The sequence below is a fragment of the Podarcis cretensis genome, assembly GCF_951804945.1.
Source record: "Podarcis cretensis genome assembly, chromosome: 10".
In the NCBI taxonomy this organism is placed as follows: domain Eukaryota; kingdom Metazoa; phylum Chordata; class Lepidosauria; order Squamata; family Lacertidae; genus Podarcis; species Podarcis cretensis.
Genome location: NC_137179.1, coordinates 3561328 through 3587991, shown reverse-complemented (window position 1 = coordinate 3587991; position 26664 = coordinate 3561328). Strand labels below are relative to the sequence as shown.

General features: G+C 46.2%; 3 protein-coding genes across 5 annotated transcripts in view; 1 reads left to right on the top strand and 2 right to left on the bottom strand.

Moving 5' to 3' along the window:
• HDAC8 (histone deacetylase 8) overlaps positions 1–12524 on the top strand; it is a 45700-nt gene extending 33176 nt beyond the window's left edge. Inside the window, exon 11 of one of the 2 annotated variants that reach the window (XR_013842804.1) lies at positions 12256–12524. Coding sequence is in view for 1 of the 2 variants with exons in the window: in XM_079992942.1 (XP_079849068.1) it covers positions 12256–12278 (23 nt within the window). In the remaining variant the exon portion in view is untranslated. The remainder of the gene's footprint in view (positions 1–12255) is intronic. The other variant, XM_079992942.1, reaches the window with a different exon arrangement.
• LOC307225203 (lithostathine-like) lies at positions 215–7034 on the bottom strand. 2 transcript variants are annotated; one of them, XM_079993066.1, is made up of 7 exons: positions 6997–7034; positions 6314–6461; positions 5806–5884; positions 4524–4636; positions 3399–3536; positions 2195–2306; positions 215–796 (listed from the first exon to the last, which is right to left on the bottom strand). In XM_079993066.1, exons 1-7 carry the CDS (start codon positions 7017–7019, stop codon positions 723–725), a joined length of 687 nt encoding a protein of 228 aa, XP_079849192.1. In that variant the 5' UTR covers positions 7020–7034; the 3' UTR covers positions 215–722. The 2 variants fall into 2 exon arrangements, with proteins under 2 accessions (XP_079849192.1, XP_079849191.1); XM_079993065.1 differs by lacking the exon at positions 6997–7034 and adding an exon at positions 6697–6860.
• Positions 12525–17704: 5180 nt separating the features above from the next.
• LOC307224845 (uncharacterized protein) overlaps positions 17705–26664 on the bottom strand; it is a gene marked incomplete at its 3' end in the record, with an annotated part of 32562 nt that continues 23602 nt past the window's right edge. The window contains exons 2-4 of the mRNA XM_079992018.1: positions 25282–25454; positions 18743–19877; positions 17705–17733 (exon numbers count right to left, since the gene is read on the bottom strand). Of these exons, the coding sequence (XP_079848144.1) occupies positions 17705–17733; positions 18743–19268 (555 nt within the window). The 5' untranslated portion in view covers positions 19269–19877; positions 25282–25454. The remainder of the gene's footprint in view (positions 17734–18742; positions 19878–25281; positions 25455–26664) is intronic.

The window sequence follows — 26664 nt, the reverse complement described above, 5'->3', positions numbered from 1 at the left end:
AAGAGAGAGACAAGGGAAACATGTCCCTGTTAATTCTCCTCAGCTTCTCAGTGGCTTTCAATACCATCAACTGTGATATCCTTCTGGAGCGACTCTCCAAACTAGGGTTGGGGAGAACCATGTCTGTCACATGGACCTTTGGAGGGGGGAAAGGTGGGATCTGAATGTCACAATAAACAACTATTTCAAGAATACAGAGGACATGATCACAGAATTGCATGCACAGAAAGAGGTTTATTGTCACTACGGAGGAAGACAGGAGCTGGCCAGAGAGAGAGAGAGAGGAGACAGCTTGCAAAGGTTTGCATTTCCATGATGTGGTCTGGGAAAAGGGGGTTCCAAAGTTGGCCCCATCACTTTGCAAAGCACAAGGAAAGCTTCGTTTACTCAGCTAACTAGTCCACAAAAGCATCTCATCTCTTTGCAGAAAAGTGAGACAGGTTTCATATCTCATGGGGCAAATTTCCCAGTTTGGGGGAGATGTACTGTTGCTCACACCCTCAAGCTCTGGATTTGGCTAGGTCTTAATGAAATCAAGAGTCCAAACTGGATTTACTTGGGGAAGCCCCTCTTGTTTTTTCTGCTCCAGGCCAATAGATGAGGGGAGGGAATAGATTTCCTGCAGGTGGACAGAGCAGGTGGGAAAGGGGGCTGGCCTTGGACCTGTCGGGAAGCTGGAGGTCTTTGGGTGTTCCTCTCAGGCCCAGGGTGGCATTTCAGGCCTAATAGGTGGCCTTGTGTTTGCAAAGGTATGGCAAGGTAGTCGTACAGGAACGCTGGATCCATTTCTGGGAACCTGCAGGGCAGAAGGTTGAGAGAGATTGTTAGGGTGTGTCCAGAAATTGAGAGAAAATGTAGACTTCCTTTTGAGTAAATCAAGTATTTCCTCCCCTGTTTTGGAGAGGGAGACAATTACGAGGAAAAGCAACCAAGAGATTTGATAATACGTAAGCAGATGTATTTTGAACAAGGCTTTTTGCTTTTGCCAGTAGGGTGTGTGTGTGTGTGTGTGTGTGTGTGTGTGTGTGTGATACAGAACCCTTGGTTTGTGAGATCTTTGTGATGTTTGAGATGTTTTCTAGCATTCCCCACACCTGCATGAATGAAATTTCACTGAAGCCGCCTATCAAAAAGCTGAATTCTGCATTTAAATTAAGTTCCAACTTTTTCCATGGGGCAGAGTTCCCTGTTCCCAACTCTGGGCCAAAGAACCACTCTAGACTTTGCCCACCGACCCCAATGGAGGCAACAGTTCAAAAACAAAAATGCAGCCCAGGTGATACGAAGTGCCAAGTATAAAGAGGAAACTAGTGGGGTTCTCTCTCTGGAGCCCCGTCTCTCCCCGTTCTCAGTTTCCTTGCCAAGCCCTTTCTGCACAGGAATAAGTAAGTCTGTCCTTTTCATTTTTTGTCAGTTTCCCATTTTCCCATTCTTGAGTTCTCTATATTTCCACATCAGTTTGTGGTTCATGGTGGGTCTGGTTACCGTATTTTAACTCCTCCTGTACATTCATCAGCATTTTAAGGCCACGTGACCTGGAAGCTGTACACTGGCTCCATTGGCCAGTATAAAGTGAGATGAGTGCCGCAACCCCAGAATCGTCCGTGACTGGACCTAACGGTCAGGGGTCCCTTTACCTTTATTATCAACCAGTCAACACACTTTTGCAGGGCAATTTCCCCAAATACAACAGACCTTTGCATGATACTTTTGCAGACCTTAGCATTTTAAACCACTGAGCCTTGGGCTTGCCGATCAGAAGGTCAGTGGTTCAATTCCCTGCGACGGAGTGAGCTACCTGCTCCTGCCAACCTAGCAGCTCGAAAGCACATCAAGTGCAAGTAGATAAATAGATACCACTCTGGTGGGAAGGTAAGCGACGTTTCGATACACTGCTCTGGTTCGCCAGAAGCAGCTTGGTCATGCTGGCCACATGACCCAGAAAAACTGTCTGCGGACAAACGCCAGCTCCATCGGCCTATAGAGCAAGATGAGCGCTGCAACCCCAGAGTCGTTTGTCAGTGGACTTAACTGTCAGGGGTCCTTTACCCAAGTATATGTTTTTGCGCACACTTGGTTGGAGAACTGCATTGCAACATCCAGAGTGTCTGAGGAAGGATTTGTTTTAGTTTCCCTCAATTCCTTGAACGGAATGGGGTTTCCTCCTCCTTCCCCAGTCTCTCTTCCTGCATACCTGAATAAGAAAGAGAGACACATTCACTTGAAGAGATTGAGTGGCTGATGCTCCTGCCGTCCCAGAGGGGTTGAGAGAAGACAGATCCATCGCTCCATTCCCAGATCATATTCTGGAGAGAGAGGAGAAAGGAAGGTCTTGTGATAAAAGGGGAATGCAAGCCCATTGCTCCCCACATCCCCAGAGAGGACACAGCTGGGGAATCAGCACAACTGACAAGGCCAAGGGGTTCCCATCTTAGCTTCAGGAAGGTTGCTGCATCCTTTAGAACATATTGTTGAACCACCACACTTCCCCTAAGAAATGTTGTTATTTCTGTCCTGGCCTCCACTGCAGGAGATCAGAGCAGCATTTTAGCTTGGCAAGCGCTTGGTTAGGTAGGCTGGAAGAAGTGGCTTCTCCAAGGCCAACTAGTTAGCTTTATCGTTGGGAAGATTTGAATATCCACAAAGATTTGTTGTGTAGTCCCTACACCACACCAGCTCTCATATGGCTATGAACTACAAGTCATCATAATTACACCTTTTGCCCAGGATAAGGTCTAAGGGCGTGCTAATAAGACCCACATTGCTGCTGCTAAAAGGATCTGGGTCTGGTCAGTACCTGATTGGGATATTGGGCATACTTCAATGTGTGCATCATACAAGATGCAAATGTATTAAATGGAGCAAGCTATAAATTGCAATGTGAATTATAGTAGAGTTATATTGTCCCACAAATATGATAGAAAAGGTCTCATCTAACACTCCTTCCACTCATCTGAATTTACATATATTTTTATTTTCATGATCAGAACCTGCAATCCCATGTATACTTACCCGGGAGTAAGTAACACTGAACTCAACTGGGCTTTACTCAGGACATGTATAGGATTTCATGTTAATTTATTTTTGCCGGAGCCAAAAAGATAAAAGGGGACTGACAATTAGTACGGTTTTGGGCAGAATCTGTGACTTTATAGATAGCGCAATGAGAGTTGGCAAGGAGGAAAGACAACGAGGATCCAGAGCTGGAGCTTCAGAACCTCCCACAGAGCCACTCCGAGAAATAATGCCATCTCCAAATGAGGACTTCAAGGTTTCACGTTTGGGGAAGGAAGTGGTTTCAGAGGGAAGTGAGAACTGGTGAGCTACATCTGAAGGACCTCAAGGGAGGTGAGGGGCTCGTACAGTCAGCAACTTCAGAGAGTCCTAAAGGCACCTACCGAGATACCACGGTCAGCTACCAGGCCAATCCAGACATTGCTGGAGCCATATTGTCGCAGGTAAGCGTAAACCACATTTGCTTCCTTTGCAGAAAGAATGGAGGCCAGCTGAGACCCATGTCTCCTCTGGCAGCTGACCTGCAGGGAGAAGAAAGGGGAAAACCAGTGAGATGCTGCCCAGAGCCAGGATTCCCAACAAGGATGCCCTTGTTCTTCTCTCTCTCTCTCTCTCTCTCTCTCTCTTTTTTACAACTATTTTTTCATTATTGCAATGTAAATACATCAGTACCAAAGCATGCATAAAGAATAATATAAAGGGGGGAAAATAATAAGGGGGGCGGATTGCAAAGAACAGTAGAAAGTAAAAGAATAAAGCAAAGCATAAAATTTCAGTACAATAAACACTATTTTACAAAATAATAGTAGTAATAGGCTTCCATCACTCTCACAACACTTCCTTTCACATTTCATATTTTATCTGTATTTCAGTATTATTTTCATCTTAATATATAGATATGTATATAGGTAAAGGTAAAGGGACCCCTGACCATTAGGTCCAGTCGTGGCCGACTCTGGGGTTGCGGCGCTCATCTTGCTTTAATGGCCGAGGGAGCCACCTTCCCGCCGGAGTGGTACCTATTTATCTACTTGCATTTTGACGTGCTTTTGAACTGCTAGGTTGGCAGGAGCAGGGACCGAGCAATGGGAGCTCACCCCGTCGCAGGGATTCAAACCGCCGACCTGATCGGCAAGCCCAAGAGGCTCAGTGGTTTAGACCACAGCGCCACCCGCATCCCATGTATATATGTATGTTTCCCCTTTTCTAAATAATCATTCAAACACTTCCAATCGTTCTTGACTGTATTCACTGGCTTTAGTCTTATTATATCCATCAGTTTGGCCAGTTCCAAATATTCACATAATTTACATAACCATTCCTCTTTGGTCAGTACCTGGTTACCCTTCCAGTACTTAGCCACCAGGATTCTCGCCACAGAAAGAATCGAGTATTTTCTCTAGAAATATCACTATTCAATATTCCCAAAAGGTATATTTCTGGTCTTTTGTTATGTGAAGTTCTTAGTAACTTTATTCTTTCTTCTCATTCCCCCTGGTGAAACTTACCTCGGCATCATCCCACGAGCAACTGGAGCTAAAATACTGGTAGCAGTACTTTCTGTAGAAGACGGCTCCTGTAGGGCAGTGAGCGCGAGCGCTCTGGGTGCGATTGGCGGCACCTGTGAGGAATTGGATTGAGACTGGAATAGATGCCCCAGACCACCACCCCTTTCCTTGACAGATGCCTTCCTTAACAAGGAAGCCCTGGCGTTAGGAATCTAGAGGTTCCTTCTGGCAATGGAGGTGGAGATGCTCCTTCAGGGATACTGGACCAAGGCCTCTTAGGGCTTTAAAAGTCAGCACCAACACTTTGAATTGTGCTCAGAAATGTACTGGGAGCCAATGTCCAGTGCAATGTCCAGTGCAATTGCAACAGTCATCCAGCTAGTGTGGCAAGATAAGACGCCGCTGGTGCTTTCAAATAAAATTGTTATACTCTTTTATCTAGATATTCTTTTCAAATTTTCAAAAAGTAAACATATTTTTTTAAAAAAACAACAACAACACAGACATATACACTTAAGTGTAAAATGGTTATATCAAGCTGAAAGATTTCTATTATTGCAAAAGAGCACTCTTTCTGGGGGGGGAATGATTTACTTAGTGATGGTGATGTAAGAAGCGCACCGGTGATTTAACAAACATGCACAGGACGAATGGGAAGACCCAAAACTTATGCCAGAAGGGGACAGATTTCAGGAGAATGAGAGGCTGGTGCAGCCTTTGAGTGCTGCTCTTCCATCATTTTAAAAAGGGGCAGAGAGCAGCTCCAGACAGACAACTTGTTGGAAAAGACTTAGTGCTTTTCCCAGTTAGGAACAATCATTTTCTTTATTTATTCATCCAAGCAAAAGTGGTAACTCATACCTTCTAATAATTTACAATATATAGAACTGCCTCTTTAAAATAAACATGCTGCAAAGTCTTAAAGCATAAAGCAAGAACGTTTTTAATTTCCACAGCGGGGACCAATAAACCCCCCCTCTGGGAGGAAATTCCACAGATGTGGAGCCACTACCAAGAGCAGGAAGGCCAGGAAAAAGCTGCCAGCTTTACATAGACAAACCTAAACAGATCTAATGAACTGATTAGAAACAGAACCACAGAATTGTAGAGTTGGAAGAGACCCCCCCCCCTACTCTCTGCACTGCAGGATCCTGGCCAAAGTTGGGCTTGAACCCCCAACCTCCTCCTTAAGAGCCAGAAGCCCTGACCCGTTGCACCGCACAGCAAAGTTGCAAAACCAACAGCTACAGCAGCTGGATCTGCCCCTTCCCCTAATGCTCACCTTCTGCCAAAGGGTTCAGGATCAGGCAGCCCAACAGGCAGAGTCCAAGGTAGACCACTTGCCCCATCTTCTGGTTCTCCTGGGAAAACAAGGTTTCAGCAACATTCATCCCAGCTAAGGGCATGGATTTCCGGAAATGATGGATCCATTGTGTGGCGCAGGGTGTGTTTGTATTTTTGGGGCTTTGAGCTTGTGTTCATTCAAAATTCAAAAAACAGGCAATGCTAAGTCGCTTATAAGACCCAGACTATCTCACCTGCTTTGACGACATCAAATATTGCTGCAGCACAGCAGCCAGGTTCAGTATTTTCCAAGTCATACGAAAAGCAAAGTTAGCTGCGTTGCGGTTTGCAAGAAAAATCTCCAGAACGCAGATCTCCCTCCCACCATTTTTACTCCTAGTAAGCAAGGAGCTCGTTGCTTACCTGTTTCCACTACGAGTGCCTTAACAAGAAACACAAGGATGTCAAGCGAGGAAGGAGGGAATTTTGGGGCTGCCAAGACTCACCTCTCTGTTTGTCCCTTCCTGGGCGGCTGGTCTGGAGTGGCGCAGTCCGAGGACCAAATTCTGAAGGATACTCACCCACCCTTGGACCATTTTAAAGGAAGCGGGGCAGTGATGATGGCTTCTAAGCAAACAAACCCCAGCATCCCACCTGTCAAAAAGCAAACAGGTGAGAAACTACGTGATTGATACCAGAAGGAAAATTTGCTCTTGAAAAACACCATTTTATGGTGAGACAACATGCAAGGCTCACTTTCAGAGGTACCAGCTGGGAGATAAGCTGGGAATGATTTGTGGCAGGGAATGATATGTTCCAGTTCTCAGAATTACAGGAAATATTGCAAAGAAATAGCGAGAAATGCAATTGGCAAACAATGCTCCTTTACCTTGGGGACCCACAGCTGGGATGTGCAGAATCCTTTCCCTTATCATTCTTGTCCAGCTCTGCTAATCCCTCTTTGTGGATTCCACCTGCTCTCCTCCCCTTTGATCTGAGCTCTTTCAACAGCCCTTTCATCTCAGGAAACTCCACCATCCCGGGTTGAGAGGGACAAGAAAGGGTTCTCTGCCCAATTCTGCTGCCTTCCAGGAACAGATACTGTTGTTATAAGAAAAAAAATCTGCTCCTTTTCCTTATGGGGTATCCAAGAACCTGTATAGAGTCCTTATGTAGGTTCTCTACCAACCTTACTGTCTGCTTGTGAAACATGGACCACTTATAAACGCCATCTCCAACTTCTCGAAAGATTCCATCAATGGTGTCTCCGAAAAATTTTACACATCACTTGGGAAGACAAGCAAACTAATGCCAGTGTACTGGAAGAAGCAAAGATCACCAGTGTTGAAGCAATGATTTTTCAAAAGCAACTTCGTTGGACTAGTCATGCTCTTCAAATGCCTGATTATCGTCTTCCAAAGCAACTACTCTACTCCGAACTTAAAAACGGAAAGCGTAATGCTGGTGGTTAACAAAAGAGGTTTAAAGACCCTCTCAAGGCAAATCTTAAAAAGATGTAGTATAAACACCGACAACTGGGAAACACTGGCCTGCGAGCGCTCCAGTTGGAGAACAGCCTTTACCAAAGGTGTCATGGGCTTTGAAGACACTCGAACTCAGGACACAAGGGAGAAACATGCTAAGAGGAAAGTATGCTTGGCAAATCCACACCGTGATCAACTCCTGTCTGGAAACCAATGTCCCCACTGTGGAAGGATGTGTGGATCCAGAATTGGCCTCCACAGTCACTTAAGGACTCACTGTTAAACTGTGTTTATGGAAGACAATCTTACTTGGCTACGAGGGATCGCCAAAGTAGAAGAAGAAGACTGTTGTTATAAGAAAAAAGCTGCTCCTTTTCCCTTATGGGGTATCCAAGAGCCCGTATAGAGTCCTTAAGTTGGTTCCCTATCGGTAGGTGAAAATAACAGGCCAACCAGAGAATATTGAGAAGCAAAGCGACTAGTAAGCTTGATCTTTTATTAAACTGTTGCAACAGGGTCCCCTGCTCACCCCACACAGGGAGGGAGAGGCATCCAGAACAATGGTGTGCAAGCTCTTATACAGACTTTTGAAATTGTCTACCCTGTAGCTCAAGACCACCCCCTGAAGCATCATACATACATCACAGAAGGGGTGGTCTACAGCAAAATCCTGTCTGCCAGAATACCTGATCATGGACACTGATTGCTTTTACCTGGGCATCCTGGTCATTCCTTTTGTGATGGTAAATACTTTAGTTCCTGAATCCAGGTTGCAGGCTCACCCTATTCAGACACAGACACACCCTTAAAACAGGAGTTGTGAGCAAAGAGACAATGGGGAGATTTTCCCATTTCCTTCCTCCTTGCAGAGAAATATTTGAGGTCAATTTGGGAGAGTCAACATGGTTTCAGGCTTGCTCTCCTGTACTATTTCAGACACATGGTTTAGACACTTATGCATGTGTTTGCCTTGTAAATTTATGAACATATATTTATATATATATGAGACCTTAGAATTCCTATAACACTGTGATCGGGCATCTCTTGTACCAGAGGAGCTTTACCTAACAGAAAAGGCAATGCTGCGTTTTCCAAAACGCCAAAAGAGGCAGGGCCAGCTCAGGATGTTTACAGAGGACAAGATGGTGCCTCCTCACAGGAAAAGATCAACGCACAAATCTGAATGCTGCTCTTTTGAGGGGGGGGGGCACAAAAAAGCCTTGCAATACCTTAAAAGGTAAAGGTAAAGGTACCCCTGCCCATACGGGCCAATCTTGACAGACTCTGGGGTTGTGCACCCATCTCACTTAAGAGGCCAGGGGCCAGCGCTGTCCGGAGACACTTCCGGGTCATGTGGCCAGCGTGACATCGCTGCTCTGGCGAGCCAGAGCCGCACACGGAAACGCCGTTTACCTTCCCGCTGGTAAGCGGTCCCTATTTATCTACTTGCACCCGGAGGTGCTTTCGAACTGCTAGGTTGGCAGGCGCTGGGACCGAGCAGCGGGAGCGCACCCCGCCGCAGGGATTCGAACCGCCGACCTTTCAATCGGCAAGCCCTAGGCGCTGAGGCTTTAACCCACAGCGCCACCTGCGTCCCCTACAGCAATACCTTAAGAAGCAACAAATTGAGTGTTGGGTGAAATAAAAAATTTAAGGTCTTATATATATAATAAATGTTCACAAATGTACCAAGCAAACATGTACATAAATATATAAACCACATGTCTGAAGCGGCACAGGAAAACAGCCATGAAGCCATTTTGGCTCCCAAACTGACCAAATGTTTTCTCTGCAAAGTCAAAGGAAAATGGAAAAGCCTCCCCATTGTCTTTTCCTTCACAAATCCTGTCTTAAGGGAATGTCTGTGTATGAATAGGGTGAGCCTGTGACCTGACTCAGGAACTAAGTATTTATCATTGCAAATGACTGGCCAGGCTCCCCAGAGTATCCAATCAAGTAAGCATTAACAGGTAACCTGCCAGACAGGAGATAAACAACAACAGGAGGCAACCAACGCACTCAAATTTCTGTTGTAGACCACCCCTTTCTGTGATGTATGTATGATGTTTCTGGAGGGTGGTCTTGGATGCCAGGGCAGGAAATTTAAAATGTCTATATAAGGGCGGGCACATCTGGGTTCTGGGTCCTCCTCCGTCTCCTGCGTGTGAAGGGGGCACCCTGTTGCAACAGTTCAATAAAGATCAGGCTTACGAGCTGCTTTGCTTCTCAATATTCTCTGGTCGGCCTGTTATTTTCTCTGACCGATGGAGAACCTGCAAAGGACCCAATAAGGGCTCTTGTGTCCCCCATAAAGGAATAAGGGCAGATTTTCATTTATTACAATGGTACAGCTGTTCTTTGCCCTCTTCAGGCTGGGTACAAAAGAACCTTTTATCCCAGGGTGCTGTTTTCAGTCGGCTCATCCAATGGTCCTTTGTAGTCTGCGGTTGATGATAAGGCTTTTGATTATGGGTGTTTTACGGTCCTGTTTTACTGCTGTTTTATATACAGATAGGTAGCCGTGTTGGTCTGCCATAGTCAAAACAAAATAAAAGAATTCCTTCCAGTAGCACCTTAAAGACCAACTAAGTTAGTTCTAGGTATGAGCTTTCGTGTGCATGCACACTTCTTCAGGTACACTGAAACAGAAGTCACCAGACCCTTCTATATAGTGAGAAGGTGGGGAGGGGTATTACTCAGAAGGGTGGTGGGAATGGGTGATTGGCAGATAGCTGTTTTATAGTTTTATAGTTAGGTTTGTTGGCTTTTAAATTTGATGCTTTGCATTTTCATTTGTAAGAATCCTCCAGCTTGAATTTCTTACAGAAAGGCAGGCTCAATAGATGGATAAATGCACATTGTAACCCGTGAAAGGGCTGCCACAGGTAACCTAGGACCCTTTCGGCGTAGTTGTGTTGGTCGGGGCATTTCTACTTATATCTGTCTTTGAAGATGCTAAGATGGATGTTTTGTGGAAGCTTAAGATCTTTATATATTTTGGGCAGCAACCAAAGACCTTCCTTTCCAGCCAGGCTTTTCAGTCTGAAAACGAGCCATTGTGGCCTGGGATGGGATCAGTAACTCCTGCTCTTTATACAAGCTGTTTTTAGACTTTTATTGGGTGTTCTTCATTAGTTTTAATGTAAGTCATTTGGGGTCACTGTAAAAGCCACTAACAAATATATAATACATAAGTGGACGTTCTGTGATATTCTTTTCCCTCTTCTGATTATAGTTAACATAATATTTGAGTTCCTTCTTTTGTTCTAATAGCCCCTGGAATAGTTCAGTTGGTAGAGTATGAGACTTAATCTCAGGGTCATTGGTATGTATCCCATTGTCTTTGTAAGAGTCAACTTTATTTTTCCTTATATATATTTTTGAAATCGTTTTTATTTGGTTTTACGAATACAATGTTATAAACAAAGAATCAAAAGGTACATCCATATAAAATCTCAGGACTTCCCCCCCCCCTCCATGGGGTCCCATTTTAAACATCAAATACTGAATAATAATAATAATAATAATAATAATAATAATAATAATAATATTTATTATTTATACCTCGCCCATCTGGCTGGGTTTCCCCAGCCACTCTGGGCGGCTCCCGACATAACATTAAAAACATGATAAAACATCAAACATTAAAAACTTCCCTAAACAGGGCTGTCTTCAGATGTCTTCTAAAAGTCAGATACAGTCATACCTCGGATTGAATGTGCTTCAGGTGGAGCGCTTTTAGGTTGCGCTCCATGGCAACCCGGAAGTAACAGAGCACATTACTTCCGGGTTTCGCCGCTCGCGCATGCGCAGAACCTCAAAATGACGTCACTCGCATGCATGGAAGCGGCAAAACGCAAAGCCGTGCACGCGCAGATGCGGCGTCGTGTCTTATGTTCTATTCAGGATGCGAACGGGGCTCCAGAACGGATCCCGTTCGTATCCCGAGGTGCCACTGTAGTTGTTTATTTGCTTAAAAGCTGATGGGAGGGCGTTCCACAGGACGGGCGCCACCACTGAGAAGGCCCGCTTCCTGGTTCCCTATAACCTTGCTTCTCGCAGGGAGGGAACCACCAGAAGGCCCTCAGCTCTGGACCTCAGCGTCCGGGCAGAACGATGGAGTTGGAGATGCTCCTTCAGGTATACTGGACCGAGGCCGTTTAGGGCTTTCAAGGTCAGCACCAACACTTTGAATTGTGCTCGGAAACATCCTGGGAGCCAATGTAGGTCTTTCAAGACCGGTGTCATGTGGTCTCAGCGGCCACCCCCAGTCACCAATCTAGCTGCCACATTCCGGATTAGTTGTAGTTTGTGGGTCACCTTCAAAGGTAGCCCCACATAGAGCACATTGCAGTAGTTCAAGCGTGAGATAACCAGAGCATGCACCACTCTGGCGAGGCAGTCTGCGGGCAGGGAGGGTCTCATCCTGCGTACCAGATGGAGCTGGTAGACAGCTGTCCTGGCACAGAATTGACCTGCGCCTCCATGGACAGCTGTGAGTCCAAAATGACTCCCAGGCTGCACCCCTGGTCCTTCAGGGGCACAATTACCCCATTCAGGACCAGGGAGTCCTCCACACCTGCCCCCGCCCCCTTTCCCCCAAAACAGTACTTCTGTCTTGTCAGGATTCAGCCTCAATCTGTTAGCCACCATCCATCCTCCAACTGCCTCCAGAAACTCACACAGGACCTTCACCGCTCTTTCAGGTCTAGTGGGCTGAGGCCGTTTAGGGCTTTCAAGGTCAGCACCAACACTTTTAATTGTGCTCGGAAACGTACTGGGAGCCAATGTAGGGAGCCCTTCTGCCTTGTGCTCAGATGGGATTGTAGAGGTGAAAGGGGTCCCGGGGGCCATCTAGTCCAACCCGCTGGTCCAACCTCTCCTTAAAAACCTCCCGTGAAGGAGAGCCTGCCTGCCTTCTCCAGGTAAAAGGGAGGGCTTTTCGAATGTTGCTCTGTTTGCAGGCAACCTGAAGAATGTGGTGTAGCGGAAGAGGACGGATCCTGCCTTCAGTCCTGCCAAAGCCTTCCCGAGAGCAAATTCGCCAGTTGTCACTGCCGGATCCTTGAAGAAATCCTCTGGGGGTCTCAGGAAGCCCCCTGGCCACCAACCCATCACGGCTCCGACTCATTGCCCCCTTTTATAAAGCAGCTGGTTCTTGGGAGGAGTTTGATGGGGTTGGAGCAGGTTCTTTTTTTAACCAAGGAGGGGTTATTTGGGTTGTGTCTTCTTGTTGGTTGTCTGCTCTGAAAATAAAAGTGTTTGATATATTTCCTTTTCTTCTGTGTCTCAGCCAGTTGTGGGTGCCTCAAGCAGGGAGCGGCTGCCTCCCAGCTCTGTGTGTGTCTCAGGGAAAGGGGGGGGGGCTGCTCTGTGTGTTTTGCTAGAAGTTAAATTGCACATTTTGTGGGGGAGCTTTCTTTTTGTGTGTTTTGCGTTGAGGCTTGTGTCTCCAGCTCAGCCAGGGGAGCTGGGACTGGAGGGCTGAGCCAGTTGTGTGTGTTTGTGTGTGTGTGTGTGTAAATGTTGTAAACAAAATCTGCCCTTATGGGGTATCCAAGAGCCTGTATAGAGTCCTTACGTGGGCTTCCTATTGGTAAGAGAAAATAACAGAGGACAACCAGAGAATATTGAGATGCAAAGCATCTAGTAAGCCTGATTGATCTGTTGCAACAGGATGCTCCCCTCAACCGCAGGAAAGGAGGAGGACCCAGAACAAAGGTGTGCCCCCCCCCTTATATAGACATTTTAAATTCTGCCCCCCCCCCCCGGAGCTCAAGACCACCCCTCCATACATCATGCATACATCACAGAAATTTGAATGTTGTTGTTTTTCCTGTCTGCCAGGTTATCTGATCATGCCTTATCTGATTGCCTTTTCCTGGTAGTCTGCCCATTCCTTTGAAATGGTGATTACCCAATGCCTGCAACAAGGAAGGTTTTTTTCCACTTCCTCCTTCCTTGCAGAGAAACATTTGGTCAGCTTGCGAGTCAAAATTGTTTCAGGACTGTCCGACAGGTGGTTTATATATTTATGTACGTGTTTGCTTGGTACATTTATGAACGTTTATTATATATCTAAGACCTTAAAATTCTTCAAAACAAAATAAAAAAATTCCTTCCAGTAGCACCTTAAAGACCAACTAAGTTAGTTCTAGGTATGAGCTTTCGTGTGCATGCACACTTCTTCAGATACACTGAAACAGAAGTCACCAGAAGTCACTGGTGACTTCTGTTTCAGTGTATCTGAAGAAGTGTCCAAAAGTGTCAAATCTTCCATTCTTGGGCAAGGTGATAGAGCGAGCAGTTGCCGAACAACTCCAGGCACGCCTGGAAGAAGCGGACCATTTGGATCCCTTCCAGTCGGGATTCAGGCCTCATCATGGGACTGAAACTGCCTTGGTCGCACTGGTTGATGATCTCCGGCGGGCTAGGGACAAAGGTGAGAGCTGTTTCCTAGTTCTGCTGTATCTCTCAGCGGCGTTTGATACCATCGACCATAACATCCTTCTGGACCGTCTTGAGGGGCTGGGAGCTGGGGGCACTGTCCTACAGTGGTTCCGCTCCTTCCTCCTGGGCCGTGTTCAGAAAGTGGTGGTGGGGGATGAGTGTTCAGACCCCTGGGCTCTCATTTGTGGGGTGCCTCAGGGTTCTGTCCTCTCCCCCATGCTTTTCAACATCTACATGCAGCCGCTGGGAGAGATCATCAGGAGGTTTGGGCTGGGTGTTCATCAGTATGCAGATGATACCCAGCTCTACCTCTCTTTTAAATCAGAACCAGTGAGGGCAGTGAAGGTCCTGTGTGAGTGTCTGGAGGCGGTTGGAGGATGGATGGCGGCTAACAGATTGAGGTTGAATCCTGACAAGACAGAAGTACTGTTTCTGGGGGACAGGAGGCGGGCAGGTGTGGAGGATTCCCTGGTCCTGAATGGGGTAACTGTGCCCCTGAAGGACCAGGTGCGCAGCCTGGGAGTCATTTTGGACTCACAGCTGTCCATGGAGGCACAGGTCAAATCTGTGTCCAGGGCAGCTGTTTACCAGCTCCATCTGGTATGTAGGCTGAGACCCTATCTACCTGCGGACTGTCTCGCCAGAGTGTTGCATGCTCTGGTTATCTCCCGCTTGGACTACTGCAATGCACTCTACGTGGGGCTACCTTTGAAGGTGACTCGGAAACTACAACTAATCCAGAATGCGGCAGCTAGACTGGTGACTGGGAGCGGCCGCCGAGACCATATAACACCGGTCTTGAAAGACCTACATTGGCTCCCAGTATGTTTCCGAGCACAATTCAAAGTGTTGGTGCTGACCTTTAAAGCCCTAAATGGCCTCAGTCCAGTATACCTGAAGGAGCGTCTCCACCCCCATCATTCTGCCCGGACGCTGAGGTCCAGCGCCGAGGGCCTTCTGGCGGTTCCCTCATTGCGAGAAGCAAAGCTACAGGGAACCAGGCAGAGGGCCTTCTCGGTAGTGGCGCCCACCCTGTGGAACGCCCTTCCAGCAGATGTCAAAGCGATAAACAACTACCTGACATTCAGAAGACATCTTAGGGAAGTTTTTAACATGTGATTTTACTGTATTTTTGGTTTTTATGGAAGCCGCCCAGAGTGGCTGGGAAGGCCCAGCCAGATGGGCGGGATATAAATAATAAATAATAAATTATTATTATTATTATTATTATTATTATTATTATTATTATTAATTCTGGATAGGGTTTTGTTTTTGCCTTCTACTACTTCTATGTTAAATTTTGATTTTTTTGTCATCAAAACCCAACTTCTTCTTCTCCTCTTTTAACAAATCATTCACCTGGTGGTATTGCAACCAACCAGTGAATAAGCTTTTTATCTCTTCATAAGGTCTGAGTTTGGGCCCTTGGTCTGTTTTTCTTAACATTTCTTCATAGGTGGCGTTTTTCTCCTCCATGTTTGTTTTCTTGACCGTTAGAACCCCTATTGGTGAAATCCACCAGGGAGTCTTTCTTTCAAGGAGGTTTTTATTCCTTTCCCATGCTTGGTATATCGGTCCCCTAAAAATATGGTTTAAAAAGCTCTTGTGGACCTTCACTTTCCCATACCAAAGGTACGAATGCCATCCGTACCAATTATGGAAACCTTCCAGGTCCAATAGGTCTCTATTCTCCAGTTTTATCCAATCTTTTAACCAGAGTATGCAAGCCGCTTCATAGTATAGACTTAGGTCCGGGAGAGAAAAGCCCCCTCTTTCTTTTTTATCTATCAAAATTTTCATTTTTATCCGTGGCCTTTTCCCCTGCCAAATATATTTCGCCAAGGCTCTCTGCCACTCTTTACATTGTTTTAAGCCTTTAAGTATGGGGATAGTTTGAAATAGAAATAGCATTCTAGGCAGAATATTCATTTTAACAACAGCTATCCTCCCCAAAAAGGAGAGTTTCATCCTCCCCCAAATTTCCATGTCTTTCTTTATACTCCTCCAGGTGACATCATAATTATCCTTATATAAATTTATGTTCTTAGCTGTGACCCATATTCCAAGATATTTCACTTTCTTAGCTACCGCAATTTCTGTCCTTTGTTCTAAATCTATCATTTCTTCCTTTGTTAAATTTTTGACCAACATTTTGGTTTTATTTTTATTTACCTTAAGTCCTGCCATGGCTCCAAATTCGTCAATTTTTTGTAAAGCTTCTTTTACGCTATTTTTTGGGTCTTCTAAGGTTAATACGATGTCATCTGCAAAGGCCTTGATTTTATATTCCCTCTTTCCTACCTTGACTCCTTTAACTTCTGTTGCCCCCCTTAGTCTCTCGTTCAGTATTTCTAATACTGTTATAAACAATAGAGGAGACAGGGGGCAGCCCTGTCTAGTTCCTTTATATATACTAAAGTATTCTGTTGTGGTGTTATTTATTACCAACTTTGCCTTCTGTTCCTTATATATTGCTTCTATGCCTTTTCTAAATTTCTCTCCCATTCCCATCGTTTCCAGACTTTTCTTCAAGAAATCCCACGAGATATTATCAAACGCCTTTTCAGCGTCTATGAACACCAAGGCCGCTTGTCTATCTATACTCATATCCAAATATTCAATAATATCTATCAAGTTCCTTACATTTTCCCTTAATTGTCTCCCTGGGAGGAAGCCCGTTTGATCTTTATGTGTTTTATTGTTCAGGACCTTTTTTAATCTTTCTGCCATTATATCTGCAAATAGCTTGTAATCATTATTTAATAATGAAATTGGCCTATAGTTTTTCACTTCCAAGGTATCTGCATCTTTTTTAGGAATCAAGGTGATATATGCTTCCTTCCAGGTATTCGGGATCCTTCCTTCTTTTAATATATTATTCATCACTTCTCCTAACACTGGGGATATTTGGTTACTTAGCGTTTTGTAATATTTGGCCGAAAGGCCATCTGGCCCTGGCACTTTCCCACTTTTCATCTTTTTAATGGCCTTCTTTATCTCTCCTTGAGTAATTGTCTGGTCTAATATCTCTTTTTCTTCTTTTGAAATTTGTTTTAGGTGATGTTCTTGCAAAAAGCAGTCTATTTCTTGTTTTGTTTCCTTTCCTCTTTTATATAAATCCTTATAATATTTTTGGAATATCTTTCTTATTTCTTTTGGTTCTTCCACAATCCTTTCTCCTTCCCTTATCTTACTAATTGTGTTTTGTTTTCTTCTTTCTCTTATTTGCCATGCCAAATATTTGCCTATCTTATTTGCAGATTCAAACGTCCTCTGATTCATCATTTTAATTTTCCATTCTACCTCTTGGTCATGCCAACTGGGTAGGTCTCGCTGGAGCTGCAGGGGTGTTGGCTGCCTTGAGTCAAGTCTCTCCCCTTTGATAGTCCTTCCTTCATGGTGTAAAATAAAAGTTCACATACACGCCATGTATTTAAGACTGATTTCCTGCTGAGTTCATTGCTGTGAAGAAAAGAGTGGACTCTGAGAGGAAGACATCCCACACTCCATACATCTAAATGAGTTCTCGCCTCTGAGAGTCCCAACATGTTTCATAAACACTCTGTTATAAGTAAAGCACTTTCTGCAATCTTTCCATTTAAACTGCTGCTCCTCTTTGAGTTGTTGCTGGTTTGTAGGGTTTCAACTATTAAAGCTCTTCCTGTCCATGAGTCTGTGGATGTAGGACTTCCACTAGGACTGAACCTCTACCTACTTTCCTGACATTTATATGGTTTGTCTTTTGTGTGAGTTTGTTGACGAAAATAAAGGGTTCCGTTCTGACTGCAGCACCTACCACACGCCATACATTTAAACAGTTTCTCCCCTGTGTGTCTGCTGATGTTTTCTAAGGTGTCCATTCTGCCTGAAGCTCTTTCCACACTGAATGCATTTAAAAGGTTTCTCCCCTGTGTGAGTCTGTTGATGTCTTCTAAGGGTTGCATTCAAACTAAAGCTCTTTCCTCACTCCATGCATTTAAATGGTTTCTGCGCTGTGTGAGTCCGGTGATGTATATTGAGGTGTCCACTCTTACTGAAGCGCTTCCCACACTCCATGCATTTAAATGGTTTTTCACCGGTGTGTGTCCGTTGATGTGTTCTAAGGTGTCCATTCTGACTGAAGCTCTTTCCGCACTCCATGCATTTAAATGGTTTCTCCCCTGTGTGAGTCCGTTGATGTGTTCTAAGGGGTCCACTCTTACTGAAGCTCCTACCACACTCCATGCATTTAAATGTTTTCTCCCCTGTGTGAGTCCGTTGATGTGTTCTAAGGGGTCCATTCTTAATGAAGCTCTTCCCACACTACATGCATTTAAATGGTTTTTCACCGGTGTGAGTCCATTGGTGTAATTTAAGGTCTCCATTCTGACTGAAGCTTTTTCCGCACTCCATGCATTTAAATGGTTTTTCCCCTGTGTGATTCTGTTGATGTATATTGAGTTGTCCTCTCTGACTGAAGCTCCATACATTCATATGGTTTCTCCCCTGTGTGAGTCCGTTGGTGAATTCTAAGGCTTGTATTCTCACTAAAAGGGACGCAGGTGGCACTGTGGGTTAAAGCCTCAGCGCCTAGGGCTTGCCGATCGAAAGGTCGGCGGTTCGAATCCCTGCGGCGGGGTGCGCTCCCACTGCTCGGTCCCAGCGCCTGCCAACCTAGCAGTTCGAAAGCACCTCCGGGTGCAAGTAGATAAATAGGGACCGCTTACCAGCGGGAAGGTAAACGGCGTTTCTGTGTGCGGCTCTGGCTCTGGCTCTGGCTCTGGCCAGAGCAGCGATGTCACGCTGGCCACGTGACCCGGAAGTGTCTCCGGACAGCGCTGGCCCCTGGCCTCTTAAGTGAGATGGGCGCACAACCCCAGAGTCTGTCAAGACTGGCCCGTACGGGCAGGGGTACCTTTACCTTTACCTTATTCTCACTAAAACTCTTTCCACACTCCATACATTTAAATGGTTTCTCCCCTGTGTGAGTCCGTTGGTGTATATTGAGGTTTCCACTCTTACTGAAGCACTTCCCACACTCCATGCATTTAAATGGTTTTTCACCGGTGTGAGTCCATTGGTGTAATTTAAGGTCTCCATTCTGACTGAAGCTTTTTCCGCACTCCATGCATTTAAATGGTTTCTCCCCTGTGTGAGTCCGTTGATGTGTTCTAAGGTGTCCACTCTTACTGAAGCTCATCCCACACTCCATACATTTAAATGGTTTCTCCCCTGTGTGAGTCCGCTGATGTGTTCTAAGGTGTCCACTCGTACTGAAGCTCATCCCACACTCCATGCATTTAAATGGTTTCTCCCCTGTGTGAGTCCGCTGATGTGTTCTAAGGTGTCCATTCTTACTGAAGCTCTTCCCACACTCCATGCATTTAAATGGTTTTTCACCGGTGTGAGTCCGTTGGTGTAATTTAAGGTTTCCATTCTGACTGAAGCTCTTCCCACACTCCATACATTCATATGGTTTCTCCCCTGTGTGAGTCCGTTGGTGAATTCTAAGGCTTGTATTCTCACTAAAACTCTTTCCACACTCCATACATTTAAATGGTTATTCTCCTGTGTGAGTCCGTTGATGTCTTCTAAGGTGCCCACTCTTACTGAAGTTCTTCCCAGACTCCTTGCATTTAAATCGTTTTTTGCCCATGTGAGTCCATTGATGTGTTCCAAGTTTTCCACTATCAGTGAAACTTTTTACACTCCCCATAGCTTTAAATGGTTTATCCCCTGTTGGAGGTCATTGATGTGAACTTATATGTGCTCATTCAATGAAGTATATCCCACATTTCCCACATTTTAATTTCTATGAGAGCCAGTGTGGTGTAGTGGTTAAGAGCGTTGGACTTATAATCTGGTGAACCGGGTTCGCGTCTCCACTCCTCCACATGCAGCTGCTGGGTGACCTTGGGCTAGTCACACTTCTTTCAAGGAAGTCTATCAACCCCACTCAGCTCACATAGTGTTTATTGTGGGGGAGGAAGAGAAAGGAGAATGCCGGCCGCTTTGAGACTCCTTAGGGTATTGATAAAGCGGGATATCAAATCCAAACTCTTCTTCTTGTATTCCTAATGAAATTAAAGGTGTCCCATCTCTCGGAATTCTGACTCTCTACTCCATCACCTTCTTCAGAGTGGGAGCAAAGGAAATCCTGTTTGGGTTTCAAGGAAGAGAACAAAGGGAAAGAGAACACATCAGCCGCCATTAGCACCTTTTCCTATTTCAACGTCTCCTACATTCCCCCACCTCCTACCCATGTTCCCAATTTTTAGGAAATGAAGTTGATGTCGGAAATCAAGCCTTTATCAGGAGAAACCGGCAATTCTCCCAAGCACCAGGCTTGAATCCCTGTTGACCTCCCTGGCTGCATTCCCCAGCAAGATCCAGGCTAGGTCTCGATAGGCGATTCTTCTCAAACGTGGGAAGAACACCTCCCCTTCCTGCCCCCCCCCCGGCAGGGGAAAGAGATAGACAGAAATGTATTTACATGCTTTTATTTCTGTCTTTGCAGTATTACAAAAACATGAGTGCTCTCTTCAAGCTCCAGCAGTCTAGTGACAAACACTTCCTGAACCAGAACAAACGGAAGAGCTCATATTACACTCTGAGCTAATTCCGGTGCTTCGCGACTTCCGGGTTAGCGCGATCGGCTAATGGCGGATTCCCTCCGAGCTCCGGAGGGAATCGGCTCTGCTGAAGACGGGTCTTACCACGCCGGCGACGCGGGGACCCTTAGAAACCGCAGGTGCGGAAGCCTGCAGACTTGGTGACTCGGCGGGCACCTTTAAGCGCCTTCCCCGACCCACGAAGAGCCTTTTTAAAGGCTACGGAGAGGGTACGGGGAGTGGCGTGGTGCTGTGAGTAGACTGCTACTTCAGTGGAGCGAAGCCGCGCAGCCATGGCCGGAGAGCGCTGACTTTTTTTCCCAAAATTCGGACTGGAAAAAGAACAACCCGTGAGTAGAATGGAATCTGGACTTTAAAATTTATACCTTTGAATTCGGTACAACCGGGGGATGTGCTAAAGGGAAGTCCGCACCCCCCCTACCTACAAACGATCTAAAGCAAGGATCGGAGAACTAAGGTGGAGAGTACTGTTTTTGGTGTCAGATAAAAGATACTTCCAAGAATTTGACAGAAGAAGTCTTGTGCTGGAGAGAAAGTGAGGAATTTTGGAAGTTTTTGTGTAACCCCCCCCCCCCCCCGAACCCGGGAGCGTCCTGTGTGTGAGCCGGAGGAAAAAGAATAAGGAGTTTGACAGCTGTCAAAGGAGCTGTCAAACGAGCGGCTAAAGTTAAGAACTTTGTTATTTAATGACTCTCTGAATTAAAAGTGTTGCATTTGAATTGAGGTGGTTGGAAACAACGTAGCTATAAACAACAAGTAACGGACTGTTGGAAAAAGGACTATCAAGTAATTGGAATCCCCCTAGGGGGAACTAGAGACATTACAATGGCTGCAGAGGGAAAATTACTGGCAGAGATAGAAAAAATGTTTTTTCTCGTGGGAATCCTTCAAGAGCAGAGTACGGCTATGAATAAAGAACTTATGACCTTGAACCCTAAAACAAACAACTCTGCTGAATGCATAAAGGATTTGACTGATAAGGAATCTGCAGCTGAACCAGAAGAGGCGTTTTTGAAATTGGTGGAGAGGAAAGAAGGAGTGAAAAAATTACAGGAAAATACCAATCAGAAGCCTATATTATCAGGAAATAAAGAAGAAGATCTTTGGACTACAAATCTGCGAAAGATGAGAAAGATGAAGGAAGAAGTCCCTGGAGTTCCTGGAATACTGGAATTTAAAAGAATAAAGAAATATGATTGGGACTTCCTCTTTGAATATGGGAGATCAGCTGACCTTTTGCAGCAACTGCTTTTAAGTATTTTGGATGGAAGAAAATTTGATGTGACTGTGACAGAACTCCTTCGAGACCTGAGGACCAACAAAAAGGGTTATCAACAAAATCGGCAGAGAGAGACTGACAGAGACTTGAAGGCCTCGGATGTGAGGAATCCGGGCTAGGAACTGTTTTTGGGGACATCTGCTTGGGAAGGGATGGAAACCGGGGTAGGGAGGGAGGGGAGAATAGAATTTCAAAATTTTATGATTTTTGTATTTGGCCATTATGACATATAACTAATTAATATATGAAGGGAGAAATTCTTGGAAGGGAAATTAGGTCGACCTTAGAAAAAGGACTTAATGTTTATAATAGAATTGGATAAGTTAAATGTGGATAAGTAAAAAGAGCTAAGTTCCAAAATAACAATAATATGTTAAAGATGGGAGATAAGAACTTGCTGAATTAATTATTGGAATTGGGATGTATGAAGAGGGGGTGGGGGGAAGTCAGGGAAAGGGGGTAAAGAAAGTAAGAATATGAAATTATACATGTTTTGTTTTTGTTTTTGTTTTGTGTGTGTGTGTAAAATGTGAAAATCTATTAAATTTTTTATTAAAAAAAAATAATAATTCCGGTGCTTCGCACTGGACTGTTTCCCATGGACAGTCCCAACATTCCCATTATGTTTTGCTTTCAAGCTAGCAGTTTGCAGCTGCATTGCTTCTATATCGTAACAATTGCAATGTCAAATGATAGTAATTAATGAGCAACTTTCAAAATCCTCAATCAATGTTAATAAAGCAGCATGATATTTTTAAAAATGATGTGCTCTCTGATCTTGTGCCCGTCTTCTGACGCAGGTCTATCCTAAAATGACACTTTAAAGGCAATATTCAAGGCAAATAGATAAACTGTACTTAGTGGAATATATAGTACCTTGAAAATGTACTATTGATTTATTTATGGCCTGATGTTGTGCTGTTTCTGTGGACATGAATTTATTCCTCTTCTGTCTTAAATATCATAATCATAACATGTCATGGGGTGTTAGGGGAGCGGTAGCACCTTTGGTGGGGGAAATGTCATGCAACCTATGGGGTAATTTATCCACCATTGGTCCCCACCCTGCACTCAGCTCTCACCTGTGGCTTCCAGAAGCTATCAGCATGCAAGCCTCTTCAACCTTGCAAATGTGCACAGTGAGTCTGAGGTTAGCCCTCGCTATCCGAGGACAGCCGATTATGTAAACTGATTTTTGGTGCACTGCAGGAACACGGAAAGCCGATGTATACCCACAAGCTATGGCCAGGCCCCATCACGTGCATGGTTTAACCCACAGCGCACATCACTGTAAAAATATTCGAAATATTTGTCTTTTGAAGAAAAGACCACCAAGCATCCGATGGCCCCTTCAAAGCTAATGAAAGTCTTGTGCTTGGAGCTTTTGGGGGTGCAGGACCAGGAAAGCTTCTGCCACCATTATCCTTCCAATTGGGATTCAGGCCTCATCATATGACAGATCCTACCCTGGTTGCGCTGCTTGATGATCTCCAATAGGCTAGAGACCAAGGGCAAAGCTCTTTCCTGGTTCTGCTGGATCTCTGCTTTGGAGACCTTTGACCATGGCATCCTTCTGGACCCTCTAGGGGAGCTGGGGGCACTGCTGTGCAGTGGTTCCCATCCTTCCTCCTGGGCCATGTCCAGAAAGTGGTGGGGAATGAGTGTTCAGGCCCCTTGGTGCTCACTTGTGGGGTGCCTCAGGGCTCCGTCCTCTCCCCATGCTTTTTAATATCTATATGAAGTCGCTGGGGGAGTTTTGGCTGGTGTTCACACGCATGTGGATGATACCCAGCTCTTCTCTTTTAAATTGGAACCAGTGAAGATGAACTAGTGAATGCCCTGTGTTGGTGCCTGTAGGTGGTTTGAGGATAGATGGTGGCTAACAGATTGAGGTTGAATCCTGACAAGATGGAAGCACTGTCCCTGTGGGACAGGTGAGAGACAGACCCTACCAGCCTGCACACTGTCTCGCCAGAGTGGTGCATGCTCTGGTTATCTCCTGCTTGGACCACTGCCATGCGCTCTACATGGGGCTCCCTTTGAAGGTGACCCAAAAACTGCAACTAATCCAGAATGCGGCAGCTGGACTAGTAACTGGGAGCAGCCGCCAAGACCACATATCATTGGTCCTAAAGGATCTTCCCTGGCTTCCAGTGTGTTTCCAAGCACAATTCACACTGTTGGTGCTGACCTTTAAGTGTCATGGCTGCATTTTTCAGAAAAAAGAAAAGTGTTGATCTAATGTATAGAGATCATTCCTAGTCTATTGGTTCAAGAAGGTTCTCGTGGTTTTACTTTGTGTGATTCAAAGCTGGTGTTTTCTCCAGCTGGAACATTTTAGCTGATAAGGGAGTTTCCTTTCTGCTGAGAGCAGGTGGTGGGATCAGTTTTAATGAGATTATGCTGAACCTTCTTGTCTTTGGGAACCAGAAGAAACTGGTTTAAACTGGAGTGAGCCAGGCTTGTTATCCAGTCCCAAGCTTACTCTGACATGGAATTTTTTATTAATCGCAGTATTGAAAGGCGCCTGGTCCCACTTCCTATTCTGCTATTCTCTACTCTGCTTGTGTGTTTCTTACATGAGTGCTGTTTTGATATACCAAGTTTGGGTTTTACTGCAAGTTAAGTTAAGGTGGCGCTGTGGGTTAAAGCCTCAGCGCCTAGGGCTTGCCGATCGAAAGGTCGGCGGTTCGAATCCCTGCGGCGGGGTGCGCTCCCGCTGCTCGGTCCCAGCGCCTGCCAACCTAGCAGTTCGAAAGCACCTCCGGGTGCAAGTAGATAAATAGGGACCGCTTACCAGTGGGAAGGTAAACGGCGTTTCCGTGTGCGGCTCTGGCTCGCCAGAGCAGCGATGTCACGCTGGCCACGTGACCCGGAAGTGTCTCCGGACAGCGCTGGCCCCTGGCCTCTTAAGTGAGATGGGCGCACAACCCCAGAGTCTGTCAAGACTGGCCCGTACGGGCAGGGGTACCTTTACCTTTACCTTAAGTTTTTGCTAGCTTTTGCCTTCAGTACTAAATTTCTCTGCTGAATGAATTTTTTGCTGCCTCTGAGTGTTTTTTCCTAATCTGCTAACTATATATTGGTCTTGGAGATCGTTATGGAGGAGCAAGATCTGCGACCTAAAGCCCTAAACAGCCTCGGCCCTGTAGACCTGAAGGAGCGTCTCCACCCCCATCCTTCACTCTGAACCCTGAGGTCCTCCTCTGAGGGTCTTCTGCTGGTTCCCTCCCTGCAAGAAGTGAGGGTACAGGGAACCAGGCAGAGGGCCTTCTGGGTGGTGGCACCCACCCTGTGGAACGCCCTCCCTTCACAGGTCAAGGAAATGAACAACTATCTGACATTTAGAAGACAGCAGAAGGTAGACCTGTATCGGGAGGTTTTCAATGTTTGATGTTTTAATATCTTTTATGTGTACTGGAAGCTGGCCAGAGTGGCTGTGGAAACCCAACCACATGGACAGGATATAAATACTGCAATCATTCTTATTACATTGTGATTTTCTGTAGTTATTTTGGAATTTGTACTGCAATATCAGCTCACGAAATGTTAAGGATGGAGAAAATCACAGGGTTGTCATAAACTGTAATCCCACCCACAAACTCTCATTCGCATACAGTCTGTAAATTTGGGAAGGTCACACAGCTCACCTGTGCTAATAGTGGCAGTCTTTGGCCTGTATAGGCACACCTTGTATGTAGAGCCTCCAGCCCCAGGCACTGTCTATCATGAAAATGGGTCCTTTGACTGGGAAGATTCATGCAGTTGCTGTCATCGAATTCTGATGGGTTGTATCTCAGCTTGTCAGTCACTCTGACATTGCCTTCAAAGAATAAGAGGAACAGAAATGCTTTTGAGGTGCAACTTCTATATCAAGCCTGAGAGCGTTCATGGACTCTGCACCCCTGTTTCTGATGACAGGTGTACATCTTCCTCATCCTCAATAAACCAGACAATAAAGATGGAAGCCTGAGAGAGAGGAAAAGGTTTCTGGCTGCTTCCTGGGTGGGATTGCGGAAACCAAGAGCCGCTTCTGAGAAGGCCCCTCCCCTCCCCTCTTCCTCTCGGGATTTCCTCTCCTCTCCAGGGGACCAATGGCTGGACTGGGCACAATCGCTGTGTCTGGGCAGGGGCTTATGGGGGCCGGCAGAGGATGGAGATTGCAGGAAGGAAGGGAAGGGGGGACAGGACCCCCCCCCCCACTTTACAGGGATCCCTCTCTAGTCGCTTTGAAGGAGTGGCCGATTCCTGGGCTGGATGGAGAAGCAAAGGAGGCCCCTCCAGAGATTCCCCGAAGGTGCCACGATGAAGACGTCTCCTCAAGGACTGGTCTTCCTGAGTCTCTCTCCCCCCCCCCCAATGCTGCCCTTCCCCGCCCCAGGGATGCTCCCCCCCCCGACTTCCTCGACCCCTCCCTCTTTCCCTGAGTCTCCCCTGCACCCAGAGGCCGCCTTGGCGGGGCTCACCCCTCGCCCTTCACGCCCCACCTCTCCATCCAGAGGACACCCCCCCCCAATACAAGCCACACGGGGGTCTCTATCCAGGCGTCCCTCGCGCCCGTTAACCCTTTCATGGCCCGCCTTTCTCCGTGCAGATCTCACATGGCCCCAGGGATGCCTGTGCGGGGGAAACGGGGCAAGGGGTCCTCGTGGGCGCCCCATGTCTGCCGCTGCCAAGGCACGCGCGCAGGGATCCAGGCCCCACGGAAGGCGCTTTGAGGACCTGGCGGGGGTCTTTGGGTCCTTCTCTCCCCTCCCCCCGCGACCCCTTTACCTCTTTGTCCTCGCTCCAGAGTCTCCTTTCCTTTTCTGCAATATCCAGGGGGGGGGGTGTCCTCCCGCCCTGCCGCCCCTCCTCCCCTTTCCGAAAGCGCGCGCCCCTAGAGCTACGGCGCAGAGCAGCAATCCGGAATGGAAGCTCCACTTGCGGGAGAAGCAGGCAGTTTGGGAGGGGGGCTCATCCCCCCCCCCATTCCCGGAAGAGAGGTCGGACGGCGAGGAGGAGGAGCAACATATTGGGGAGGGGATTTGGGG